Source organism: Abramis brama, assembly GCF_963993115.1.
Source record: "Abramis brama genome assembly, chromosome: 15".
Taxonomy (NCBI): Eukaryota; Metazoa; Chordata; class Actinopteri; order Cypriniformes; family Leuciscidae; genus Abramis; species Abramis brama.
This window is the reverse complement of record NC_139977.1, coordinates 19,038,763-19,053,185: the sequence shown is the minus strand read 5'-3', so window position 1 is coordinate 19,053,185 and position 14,423 is coordinate 19,038,763. Positions and strand designations below refer to the sequence as shown.

The window sequence follows — 14,423 nt, the reverse complement described above, 5'->3', positions numbered from 1 at the left end:
TATAATTATAAATATATATTTATAGATATTTTTTATTATTATTATTCATATTATTTGATTTTTATTTATTTTTTAAAAAGTAGTAGCTGCTGACTGCATTAAAATGTATTTTTTAAACAGAAGAGTCCAAAAAATAGGAATTTGTAACTGCTGCTTCAAACGCATTTTAAATTATGCATTGTTGTGTTGTGTTTTGGGTTAAAGGAAATGGCCATACACTTAACAGATAATTTCCAGGCAGACAATGAACAGTACTTTGTTTGTGTATATACAGTACCTATAAATATACTTATAACTTTTTATATAATTTTTTTAATTATATAATTGTATATGGACGTTTTAGTTATATAATGATAAATAGGAGATATTTTATTTTTTCAACTTATTGCAGAAGTAGCATGTTACCAGAAAAGCAACAGTATATTTTAAGCATATCAGCTGCTGAAAAATGTAGTAAGGTTAGTAGTGTCACTACTTTTAGTTAGTCACTCCCCAACCATGGAGGCTGAGGTGGTAGATTAGATAGTCTTTTCAATTTGTAAGCCAAAGCTGTATACTATGTTGAGGCAAGAAACAGGGAATCTAATGAAAAGTTACATAATGGTCTGCGTGTTTGAGTGTGATAACTTCATTTTAACGTAACTGGATTAGAGTGTGCCCAAGCAAAATGAGAGAATATTCAGGTTTTCTGTATATAAGAACTACTGCAGCATTTCTGTTGGAGAAACTGTTCAGCGGAACAGCAAAACTGATCTTTCATCATGTTTTCTCACTGTAGTTCAGCAGGTGTCCACTCCAGCCAGGTGATTTACCCCATATCAGGCAACAACAACCAAAAAAAACCAAAACATGCTTAGTGCATCATCTTGAGACTGATGAAGCTCTTTCCCTTTCTCTCTTTCTCTCTCTCCCATCTCATATTCCTCAACACCACCTCCAGCAGCCTGAGGTGTGAACCCTGAGAGCTCACAGCAATCCTCCTTCACCACAGGACAGATATTTTAGAAACTGGAGACTGTGGACTCTTGGATGAGTGTCAGACCTGACTAGCGATTCATTGTAGCTGGAGGTGCAGTACGATGTAACGGCACACTCCAAATTGAAGTTATCCTTTAGTCCTGACCTTGGATGTGCTTCCCACAAATGCCAATACACAAAAATTGGACCCCATCTCAGACTTAGTTAGTTTGGATCAGATCAAAGTCTGCTTTTATCAGTGCCCGATGGCGCTCGCTTTTGCCACTTTTTTTCTTGAGAATGAGCATATGCTTTCCATCTAGCTTCATTCCTTCACTCAGTTCCTTCACTTATCTAACTGGGTAATTGGGTATTCCAGTCTCTTATTCTGCAGTCATAAACGTTAAACAGGAATGCTGTTTATGGTAATGATTCTTCCATAAGCACCACGCAATACGTGTAATTATGTGACTCCATCTAGTCAAATTGAGATGAGAGCAAATTTCTAGGGTTTCATTAAGATGGCAATTTCTTGGAATTACTGAAAATTCCGGAGGCAAAATGGCTGCTGAGATTAGAGGAGGTTGCTTGAGAATTACTCATTTCTAAACCATCTGCTTCTTGAATTACACATTAGCCAAACTGTTGGTTCACAGTGGACTCTTATTGAATTACGGTTCAGTCATTGTGTTAAGGGTGCCCCAACACACCAGCGCACCTCCGAACATGACGTGATCGCGGACTTCAATCTCCTTTCTCATCGCTGTGGCTGAGTTCCGCACACCCCTTCATTTATCTTCAGGCTGTAGAGGGTAGAAAGGAGAAAGAGGGCATTAAAATCACTTGAAGCTGAATGGGAACAGACAGTCCTGTCCCTGTCTTCACTCCATTTGTTAAGTTATGTTAATTCCTATCAAATCCATTCAGTGAGAGAATGACCCAAGCAGGCAACAAGCCCATCTGCGTTTGTGGACAAACTGGCAATGGTATCTTGCAGCAAAGTGGATGAGGAAAGAGGTTTAAGAGAAAGAGCGATCTCTGTTTATCTCTCCATCCAGTATATTAACATCTTAATAGGAATTTGAGTTAAATTACGTCTTTAGACCCTCCCTTCCTTTTGACAAGCGTGAATTAGGTGTCAAGCAGATTCCCACTGACTTTAATTGAATCTGCCTTCCCTCCGAAAAAAGGAAATCTGAAGTCAAACTAGCCTATTAGGTTGATCAAGTCATGTTTTGTTGGGTTTGGCAGCATCATCCCTACATCCCTACATCCCACCCCCACCCTTCTCACACACGAGTTGTTTATGAGGTGAGATTGGGTGGGATGTTGTACAAGCACACCGCTCTGTGCTTTCTCGCTTTTCGTTATCCTCTAATAAGTTGTGGCCTGCCGTTTTTGTTTTTTGAACTCCCCCAGGAAATCCCCTCAGCTCTCGGGCTCAGGCCACAGATGAGAGCGGGAGATTGCCGTGGGTAAACACGAGAAGGCTGATCAACTCCTCGTGACTGGATTACCAAGCATCGGATTGCTCAGTCGAGACATCCTTGCCCTCGCTTCCTTTCCCTTCTCATCGCGTTTTTTTATCGAGTGAGATGTTTGGAGTGGGGATGAGCCCGTGGACTGATAAAACAGGACATGGACCGTGAGATGTAGCAGAGAGTTCACATGCTCTACTCCCTGTTGGGTGTTCCCAGGGCTTGATTTTTCTTCAAACTAAGAGATTTCAAGTGTTTCTGTTATGGTGTGTAAAGGTTACATTAAACCCGTCTCGGAAACCTCTTTATCATTCCTCCATTATTTATATTTTATGTAAAGATTTTATTGTTTTACTTTTGTTCCAGAGTCAAACCCAGACTTTCAATATTAAAATATAAATGATTTAATTAAAATATTAATTATATTTTATATATATATTAAAAAAAAATTATGATATTTTATTTATGTTTAAATCTATTATAATCTGAGAGTTACATAAAGAGTTGACATAAACCATTTGAATATTTATTGTTTGGAAATGATTTGTCAGTTAAGTTATTTTATATTATAAAGTTATTTCAAGTTATTTCAACCTCGCCCATCAGTAAAGAAGATGCTTGAGATATGAGACGTGTCATGTGTGAGAAAAAATATAAGTTGTGAACAAAACATTTTTGTGTCATGCCCAGTCAAACTGTAATTGTCAAATTATGCAAATTAAAAGTGTACAAATATTTCATTGTTTGTAGTTAGGATACATAAAATGCTAACTGTGAAATTAACTTTTGATGTTAAAAATGTCACTTCCACAACACAATGCTATTAAACACAATATATAATTTGAGATATTTGACATTGTCAAGAAAAAAATACATTTATCATTTCTAAAAGTCCACAAGGCTAAATGAGCCCATAATTAAAGAAACACCCCTTGATCTAAACAGAAAAGTGTGGCGCAAATCTCAGGTGTTGATAATTAACAGGTTTAGTGACATGGAGATCTTTCATGTCTTTCTTTGGCCGGCTCTAGAGCGATGTCTCCTGTCTATTTTCTCTCAGTACTTCTCTTCAAACTCTTTAATTTCCGAGCCGAGTGTGAGATATTGATGAAAAATTGTGCTCCTCCTTTGCTCTGTGAAGAACCAATCAAGTCCACAAACCAGCATTAACTTTGGGTTGTCATGGATCCCTACACTTGATCAATAAACTTCACATATCATTACGCCGCGCAGCCTCAGAGGCCTGCCTTGTTCTCAGGGTGAAATGGAATGAATCTTTGTTAAAAATTGCTTGTGATTCACACTTTTAGTCTTGAGGGCAAAGTGTATTTCTTTAGCTCTGACTCCAGCTCACAGTTTGTGCCAGATTCGTTTGAGTTATAGTCAGGACTGTATTTGACAGAAGAATATAAACAACAAGGCTTGTGTCTTCAGAGCTCCACTGTCACACTCGTAAATGTTTAAGCTATTTTCACTCTCACACATTCTGTTTGCATCAGTTCTGCTTGTTGGTGCCTGTCTATAGTTTGGAGGTCTTATTCCAGAGAGGTGGATTTCAAAGAATTCCCATTATTTAAAAAGTCTTACACACACACAACGCAATTTTTATTAATTTTTTTAAATCTACATGCATGTAATTTCAACATGCATGCTTCTTATGTTTTACTGTATTATTAAATGTTCCTCATTTAACAACTAAATGTTTTTATTGTACTAAATTCTGTTCTTTCTCTTCCAATGATTTACTTTTTTCCAGTAATATTTCCAATATCTCATTATAGCTAATCAAAATGTTTCTGAGTAAGATTAATACTAATGTCTTTGTCCATTATGGAATCACAAAATGAACATATGTTGTGTATCTTGTCTAAAAAAAATGCCATTTAGTTGCACTAGAGATTATTCTTATAAATAACGCATTATAATATGTACCTTATAATTCACCTCATAATCAGCTGTATGTTATTTAACCATAGTTCAGACGAGACCACTTTGGCAAGTTACTTGAGTTTATTGAACACCATTATCTTTGGCGGTATGGTTCCTTATGGGGGTTCTTGCTCCATAATTAATGACATGCATAGCTTTAGCATTAACCCCCCCATAGAACCATCAGCTTGAGTGATATACAGATTTAGGACAGTTTAATAATGTCTTTAAGCAACAGTTTTAACATGTAGACGTAGCAGTGAAATCCGGGACGTCTATACTGTAGCTTGGCTATGAGGATGAGTGTCTCCGCTAGGACATGGAAACCTTGGTAATCTGAAACAAAGAAGACAACAGCCAGAAGGTGCACAGAAATATGCTCGATATGTATAGTGGTGAGGGCGTGAGGGTTGCGAGCAGTTTAAGCATATTTCCCAGGCAGTAGTGCCACGAATATATATCCTCCCGTTCTGATAGGAGAATGGTAGTGGGTGGAGCCATTTGACAGCTGACCGCATCAGCTGATCGCGGCCTATGCCTACGTGGCCTGTCTGAACTAATGCTGCGCTCGATTTATAATAAAAAAATGTAATATGATATACTACTGTTCAAAAGCTTTTTGAAAGAAATGAATACATTTATTCAGCAAATATGTATTAAATTGACTAAAAGTGACTAAATATGTTGCAACATATTTCTATTTAAAAAAATGCTGTTCTTTTGAACTTTCTCTTCACCAAAGCATCGTGAAAAAATTATTTGAGGTTTCCACAAACACATTAAGCTGCAAATGGTTTTCAACATTGATCATATTTAAAAATGATTTCTGAAGGATCATGTGACACTGAAGACTGAAAATTCAGCTTCACCAGTATCTAATATTTCATAGTACTGTTTTTACTGCAATACAGCCTTGGTGAGCACAAGAGACTTCTTTAAAACCATGAAAATGAAAACATCTTAACGACCCTAAACTTTTGAACGATACTATACATATATAAAATGGTATTATAATGCATTATACATTATATACAGGCTTCATATGCAGTGTTACTTACAATTTTCTGTTTGTTGAAACTGTTGCAAGTAACACATCATCTCTTGGCTCTTTCTCTCAGATTCACAAGCAGGAACAGAAGCACAGAGATCGTTGGACCATGCGGTTATTGGAGGCGTGGTGGCCGTCGTGGTCTTCGCCATGTTGTGTCTTCTCATCGTTTTGGGACGGTACTTTGCAAGACACAAAGGTAATTCAGCCCCCAGACTGTCTTTTGGCACATTTCTAAGGTCAATAGACTTTCTAATTATTTTGGATAAGATTCTGAATTGGGAAAGAAGTCATTCTGCTGTCGAAGCTCTGCAGGTGCTTTAAATTGGCCCGTGGCTACGACCACATTAAGGCCAGTATCCCTCTGAGTGCATCGCGCTGTTGTGTTCTGTAATATAAAGTGGGCGCAGCATCTCTGCATTTCATCAGGGCTACTGCCTTCATTATCACGCCACAGACTGAGAGGATGGGAATAATCCCACTCGGAAATGAAGTTTGAAGTGGATCGCTTATTCCCACCTCCTTGTAACACTTCCCAAGGTTGATTCTAAAGCGCAAAGTCAAACCGAAACCAAACCTGGAGAGGATGTTATGGAAATTTCCTGAATTATTAGCCACAAATAACAGATTTATTCTTCTGAGTACGTGTCAGACTCAGTTTTTGTTTGTTTCTTGTTTGTTTTATCTAATAGTGCTCGATCTAGAGGGTCAGGTTTTGTTTGCCGTATCTCCATCATGGGGTATTAGTTTGGAAACGTATTACCTGTTGTTCTCGCACATGAAAGACATTATAATGCAACCAAGTGGAGCCTGGTGAAATGAATGGCTTATTTATGGGCAGGTAAAGTCCCATGGATCAACCCTCACTCTAAATTAGAGAAGCTGCTCCAGATGGTATTTAATCTCTTTTAAAACCCTGCAATTGCATCAATCAGAGGCCCTGGGGTGCTGGAGATATTGCTTTTATCAACACGCTTTTCTTTGAAACCCACACAGGCACCTACTTCACACACGAAGCCAAGGGGGCAGATGACGCGGCGGACGCCGACACGGCCATCATCAACGCCGAAGGGGGCCACAACAACTCGGACGAGAAGAAGGAATACTATATCTGAGTCCCGAGGCCTCTGTTGTTCTTAATATTTTCTTTTGTTTTTGGCGGGAGGGGGTGGGGCATGGGGGAACTGAGATTACTGAGTTTGTTTATTTGTTTATTTGGATTGAATGACGTAGAATGCTACACAGGCAGCTGAGAAGATGTAGGTATTTGTGTTATACAGCGAGATCGGGGTCAGGGGTGGGGTTTAGGGGTGGGCGGGAGACCAGACGTTGCCAGATAAGAGTGTAGAAAGCGTCACCACACAGCACCTCCCCAACTGCTGGTATTTTTCGTTCATTTCTCGACCATTTGCAGAAAATTCTGTGCCTTGTTCTGAATTTCTTTTCTTAGTCATGCTTTAAACACCATTGATCATGTCACACCTCTAAACCCCCATTCCCGAACATCCTCACACACACACACACACACACACACACACACCACCATCTCTGATTATCGACGTGCTGTCTGCTTTTCTATGAAGGTACATGAGTGCACACCTCAACTCATTCCCCTACACTGTGGGCATCTCCTTCAAAAAACCATATCCTCTGTACTAAGAGCAGGCCTAGTCACATGACAGCGTTTTGATTTACTCAATCCCAGGTCATCAGCATCATGAAGGGAAGTACAAGCAACTTTTACCCCAACAATTTGATGAGACCGGTGGAGAAGTGATCCTGGACGTTGCACCTGTTTTATTCTTTTTTTTGTTATACTGTATGTGCCAGTACATTTGAAGTTTGGAATGGGCAGAGGCGCAGACGAACAGTTCCTGCTACTCTGCACCCACGGAGGCTTATCGTCTCGTTCTGCTCAGTTAGACAAAGCAAAAAGCCCTTTCAGTTATTTATTGTTTCAATATAATGATGTCTTAGGTTTTGTCTGCATTTTCATTCAGAAACGCACATGCCATAATGACAAAAGAGTCACCGTCACTGAAAAAGGTCTAAATGCTGTGGCTTGCATTTTGTTTTCTCGTCTTATGCTGTAATTTTCCATGCAGGGCTGCTGAAGGTGACCCTCTAGCACACGTTAATAACTACCTAAAATTGTGTCAAAGCAAGACGTTTTCTGGTTTTAGGGTGTTTTGTTAGACTCAAGGGAGGAAGCGCCACAACTATCATGTTTGTAGATGTACAGAGAGGGAAGATGTGGAAATGATTTGATTACTATAACTTTACTACCTTAAAATGCATTTTAACAGCCAAAAAACATCTGCATTTGTGTATCTGGTTTGTAGGCGAGTCAGTAAGGATGTGACATTGATGTTAAGCAGTCCTACAAGTGTGTAAGGGTATATGATTGCCTGTCAAGTGAATTGCCTGTTTGTTCTTCCTCAGAGGAAATAGTGGCGATTGCAGCTAGCTTATCCTAGTGATACTAGTATATGAATATAAACTGCCCAAATATCCTAGACTACATGGTGTGAAAAAGCACCACAGCAAAATCATTTCCTCTTGTAAACAATGCGTGTTTTATTGTTTATAATTGCTGTGAGTTGCTCCTCTGGGTTCCTGCTTATGCACAGCAGTCCTGGGCTTGAAATGAGGTTAGTTTGAATGGAAAGTGAAATAAACAGTCTCTATAAGAAAAAAAATTTGAAAAAGCTTTTAATAACATTCCAAATATTTTAGGAAAACAGTCTGTGATGTAATTACCCGCTAATGTGGATTTCCCCCTATACTTACAGTCGTTGTCAACACGTGACGCGAAACAAAAAGGAGCTCTCTTTGTTCCTGTGAACACATTAGACATTTCACTGAAGCCTAGCTACAAACGTACCACCCATTGAGGGTACATAATATAAGGTGGATAAGATGTCTAAAGTACTTTCCCTAAAGAGAAGTATTTCTTCTCACTTCCTCATGACTCTCGCTGTAGTTTAAGTGAAGTTAGATGCCATAGTTTAGACCCTGCTGAAACCAACCTCAGTGTGTAAATAAAACGGCGAGGTTGAGGGGGGAAAACACACTCTTGTTTGCTTTATTTTTCTTATTAAAAAAAAACAAAAAAAACAAGCATCCACTGAGACATTTTAGAGTATGTGCATTAACCATGAGAAACACTTTGGACGCTTTTGTTTTTTCGTAGAATACAAATCCGAGGGAATGTCTTGCAGCTTGATGGTTACCGTTGCAGTTGAGATATACAGTTGTGTGGCTTGTGCTTAACTAGTGAGCATCTTTTAGCTTTGGTCTGGCAGCTTCTGAACAGGATTTCAGACATCCCTTCTCTTTTGCGTACGTGAGAGACATGACATCAGTATACTAATTTGTGGTATTTAGACTGGGACGATGTACATTTTGTTCAACTTGTTATGTTAGACCTGTTTTAAATGTGATTAATGTGGTTTAATCCACTCTACTAGGCGTTTGAGGACTTCAGATAGACGGTCGATGGGAAGACGCGGTTACGCCAGTGATCTATTTTATCATTCGTTTCTTGTACAGCAAGTCGAAAAAGGTTTAATTGAAAATGTCCAAATATAGTTTTGAGACGTGAACTGGGTTCGGTTTCAGTTTTGTAGTTTGTTGTTGTGTTTGTTGTTTTCATTGATTTATTAGTGCCCCCTGTTTGATAGTGCAACAGTGTTACTGATGGAACTTGCTTTGATTTCTTTTATTTGAACTTGACAGTTTAATTTAAGCCCTGTCTCAGGTTCACGTACAATAAACAGTATGTTTGCATCTCAGGTAGAATGCAAAGTTACGGCCCCCCGATTAAGAAAGTGGAAAAAAAATCAAGCTGGATCTCAAATCAAATGGAGAATTTGACGTTTTGTTTAATATTTTTGTAGTTCTTGTTTATTTGGTGCACTGTAAAATGTGTACGTAATGTACACGCAATGTTGAGTATTATCTTTTTTTCAGACCTACTTCACACAGAGAGGACAGTAAAGGACCAACCCGATCTCATGAGAAAACGTAATTATTTCACGAGATTTAGAGAAAAAAAAACTAAGCATGAGAGTTTACCACTAAACCTACCCCTCAGTGGGGCGTAAGCAAATTGTACGAAAACATACAATTGAGATTATACAAATTCACCCCAATTCACCAAAACGTAAAATAGTTACGAATTGCCATGAGAGTGTGTTGGGGAAAATTCAAAGTTGACATGTTTCTTGTTCTGGTTCCAGATAAGGTTGGAAAGTGTTAAGTTTTTCATTCATTGTTTTTAGGTTGGTTATTTTTTGTCTTTCTGCTGTACTTGGGCAATGTTACTGTGTATTAATGAAGAAAAATGATATCCACATTCCCATACACATTTTGTATTTGTTCATATTAGACATTTTTACAAAAAAAAAAAAAATGGAGAGTTCTTGTCTTAATAAAAAAGAAAAGATATTAATGTTCAAAGTAATGGTTGGTTTGGGCGGTGTTATTTTTTTCTGTGTGACATGAATCTTTTGAAGGTAAAGTCAAACTTCTAAAAGCATGACTGAAAAGACATCTATTTTGCTGTCATCAATGATCTACACAGCACTGGGAACAGAATCCATTTGAAAACTGACAGAATGTGGTACGTTCATCTTACAGGATGCTTGTGGCATTAATATTTGAGATTCACCATCTTCTTTTCACAAAAGAGTGTTACATTAAATATTCCTAAAATATCTTTAACAGTTCAGCTATTCTCAAGGTCCTTGGCATGTTCTTTAGGCCAGTGATTCAAAGATTCAAATATTTCATTTATCATGTGATCACATGCACTCCACAGAGTGTTGAATTTGCTCCCACAGATACGTAAGCTAATTTTATTTCTAAATGCATTGAGATGCCTGCTAAAACACCCCAGGATCATTTACCGGCCTTTAAAGTTTACTTTTGCTTTAGAGCGAGTTCAAGAAATCCAGTCGGGGCTTACGCTTCCCCATCTCCTTATTATCCTTGGCATTCTCCAGCTCTGTCACACTTTTGCATTGTGCTTTTATTCAGCTGAACTTTGACCGAGGCAGCCTACAGAAATAACATCTCTCCCAGGTATAGCGCGCTCCCCACCGCTTCTTTCTCAAGCTGTCTCATGCCCGCACCCTGACCTCGCCGCCCAGTGGCAATCTCAGCGACACACTCTGCAGATGCTGACCTTGAGTTGTAGCTTTTCTTCTTTTTTTCCTCCCGCTATACGATGCCTGGTTTTTGATTGCCTGAGCAGGAGCTCAGCACCAGGGTTGTCACACTGCCAAGGCTCAAAGTCACCCTCTGCTCAGATAGGATGGATCTCAAGGTACAGGCAGAGAGGAGCACAGATGTCACGTGGAATCATCTCCGTTCCAGAGAGAGAGACAGAACCAGGTCTGAGGGAGAAGAGAGCGCCTCGTGGCTCAAGGCGATGACAGGATTTCATCATGTCCTGTAGCTTTGCTAAATTACAGCAGACTCTGTAAAGTTACACTATATCTGGATTTAAAATCACATTTTAATACTTTTTGACATTTTCTCGAGCGAATTGTTGCAATTTAAAGTGATATTTTACACAATTCTGTCATTTAACTCACCCTCATGTCATTCCAAACCCTGATGCTGTTCACTTCCACTGAAGACAAAAAGAGGATTTTGATACTTGGAAGCAAACAGGTCATGGTTATTACAACAACTAAGGGTTTTTTCTTCTTTACAATGTCATATTTACAACCTGTTTTTTTTAAAAAGTATTATACTACAAAAAGTTTAAAGTTCGAGTTACCCCTCGTGCACATCTATGTAAAACAATAACATTTGTTCACACAGTGAACATTAATTGGGAAAAAAAATTGTATTATCATTTATTGTCATTGAGTGTTTTATCAACAACATCATATTTGATTATATTTTTAAGGACAGATTACTGATGATGAGATTTTATATATAAATTGCGGTAACACTTTATTTTGCAGTGTCCTTGTTACACATGTTGCGTGTAGTTACTATAGTAATACTAACTAACTGTAAATTATGCATAATTATATGCAAGTAACCCTAAACCAAATCCTAATCCTAACCTAACTCTATAGTAAGTACATGTAGTTACTTAATATCACTCAGGACTTGTATAATTATATAAATGTATACTGTACACTGTAACAAGGACACCTTAAAATAAAGTGTAACCTAAATTGCTGATGTCCATTTCAATCTTAGAACCAATTTTATTTTTTTAATAAAAACCTTTTACATGTTTTCTTTCTTAAAAACTGTTAAATTGGAAGTTTCTCTTCATTTCCTCCTATGGTAACTTCATTATATGACACAAGTATATGAAAAGAACTGCATGCAGATTCTTCAGAAATTCACACTGAAGCAACAGCGTACAGGTCTGGAATGACATGAGTAAATGATATCAGAATTGTAATTTTGTGTGAACCGTCCCTGACTACAGGACATCAGGTCTATTGCGATCTCATCTAGAGGAAGAACTCCCCTTTACAGACTCTAAATGGATCCATTGAAGGTAGTTGGAAAGGGGAAAGTCATTCACAGCATCAATAGTGTGTCTTAATAGCATTGGCCCTCCACTCACTGCAGTCTGGGTCCACAGGTGAGAAGGGGACTGATTCCTGAAATTGCAAGAGATTTACAAGGATAGAGATGGAAGAATAATCCATTAAAGCCAATATGGGTTTTGTCTCTATACAGGCATTTATTGACATCATATTTGACTCAAAAAGTGCTTGGACACTTGTCACATTTAAAGATTTAATGAAATAAAATGTCAAAGCAATTGGTGTTTATTTCAAAGAAAAGTTGCACAAGCACACTCAAGCTCTCACTAAAAGAGGTCATTATTAGATTTAATTATCAATAAAAAACAATAGATTTAGGCCTGGTTTCACAGACAGGGCTTAGATCAAGCCAGGACTCAGGTTTAGTTCAGTTAGGAAATTTAAGTAGCTTTTATAAACATGCCTTAGAAAAAACATTACTGGTGTGTAGTATCTTGAGACAAAACAATGGCAGTGACATATTTTAAGATATGTCAGTGCAAGTTACTTTCAGACAGCCTAAACATGCGTTTTAGTCTGGGATTAGTCTTAATCCTTGTCTGTGAAACCAGGGGTTTCTGTTGAAAATTAAGTAACTGGTCACTTTCTGCTTGTTCATGGTTAATATGATGAATGGTTACTCTGATAGGACAACTGTGTGAATGTGAGGAGAAATGACTTCATACATCCACTCAAAACCAATGTTCAGAAGTAATTGAAAAAAAAATCTGTTCAATGCAAAGATTTTCAGACATTTTTAAGTGTGACTTAAGTGTCAAAATACTATACTGTAACAACTGGTAATTATATGTATGCAATAACAATGACCCTTCCTATGCCATTTAGAATGAATTACACCTTTGTCGGCTGGAGACCCAAGTTTGGTTTGAAGACGAAAAACGTATCAAGCACAATGTTCTCACCATTCCTGATTTCTAACACACACTCACAGCGTTTGGCGTAGTCTTGCGGCTATCAGAGCAGAAATGAAAGCTGCTGCTCTCCGTATGTTTTTCTATCATCTTCAGTGCGTTCATCTCGTCACATGAATGATGAATGATTCATAAATTGTATAAGCTTATTTTGTCAATTAGACTGAAAGATCTAACAAACAAACAAACAAAAAATACATAGGTCTACACTAACCCACCCATAGACCCTCCCCTCGAAGAAATCAGGACAAAAATACCAGGTGTAAACAGGGCCTATGAGGTAAGGATGAAAAACACTTGCCCTCAATGTGATTTGCATATTTCGTTTCATTCCTCTTCTTGCTGATTGGAATGGATTTTAATTCAATTGCTGATCAAGCCAGTCAGCAACTTGTCAAGAAACTGCACACTGTTAGAAAAGTGCAGCAGACTTGTGTGAAGTCTTAAGCAGAGTTTGTGTACAGCATCCATTATTTCTATTTAATAAAAGACAAACAAATCCCAGCTGGTGTCACCTAAAACATCTCACTAGTTGTGTCACAATGAGTAATAAGGCTGCAAACTGCATGTAAGTTACTGTGAACCTTATTTATGTCTTTGAAGTCTTTTTGGCTGACTTTCTTCTCATCTCTTGTTAGCGGGATGCAGAGATTTCTGCCATGGCTGCGGCCTCTCAGGGGGTCTAAGGAACAACAGCTCTTTTCTACGACTTCTTAATGATCTAGGATCTGTGAAACAACTCCCATATTCGTCTTATTAGTTCTGTGTTGTTCTCTAACTGCACCAACCTGCTTGCAAACTGCAGTTTCCCAGATGGCAAACATTTGCTTTGATTTTAGCCGAAGCGAGAGGGTGTTAATGAGACTTTGATGAAGGTAACAGTGTTTGTTATATAATACACCTATAGTACACCTACAGCTGTAAAGCAGAAAGTGTAATACTTTTCAGTAATCATCCATTCAAGCTGAAATATGATAAAGAGCAGTGTTTGCATTTGCATTGCAGGCATGAATGCGTCCTCTCTATCAAACTTTCTGTTGGCACAGGATATCCAGATGTAAATGCTTCCTAATAAAGTCAGCTCCAATTTTTTTTCCTTGTTCAAGGCCTGTTTCGTACTCTATTCATGGAAAGTGTTTGGCATGCTTGTCACTGAATATTTACTTCTAGCATCAGCCTCGCTAAAAACCAAAAATATTCATTATAGGTTTTGCAAAATCAGAAATCTGTTGTTGGAAAGCTTTCACTGGAAAAAGAGACTGCATTTTCATCAATAGAAAAGAAAAAAACATAATATTGATATTTAAAAATGCTGCAGTGATGCAGTTTATTTTGTCCTAAACAGCTCACTGGTGTCATCCTACAAGGATCTGTGTTTATCCACCTCCACAGAAATATAGCTTTTAGTCACTGATAACTTTGCAAATAATACAGCTTGCGCTGAGTTTTGGTTTGCCCTGCCAGATTCAATAGAGCAGCATTATTAGGAGATTCCACCACGGTATCTCAGTGATGA

General features: G+C 38.1%; 1 protein-coding gene across 7 annotated transcripts in view; it reads left to right on the top strand.

Moving 5' to 3' along the window:
- cadm1a (cell adhesion molecule 1a) overlaps nucleotides 1–9,877 on the top strand; it is a 289,452-nt gene extending 279,575 nt beyond the window's left edge. For all 7 annotated transcript variants that reach the window (XM_084136853.1, XM_084136851.1, XM_084136856.1 and 4 more), the window contains 2 exons: nucleotides 5,483–5,611; nucleotides 6,409–9,877. In XM_084136853.1, coding sequence (XP_083992979.1) covers nucleotides 5,483–5,611; nucleotides 6,409–6,527 — 248 coding nt within the window. In that variant the 3' untranslated portion in view covers nucleotides 6,528–9,877. The remainder of the gene's footprint in view (nucleotides 1–5,482; nucleotides 5,612–6,408) is intronic.
- Nucleotides 9,878–14,423: the final 4,546 nt, after the last annotated feature.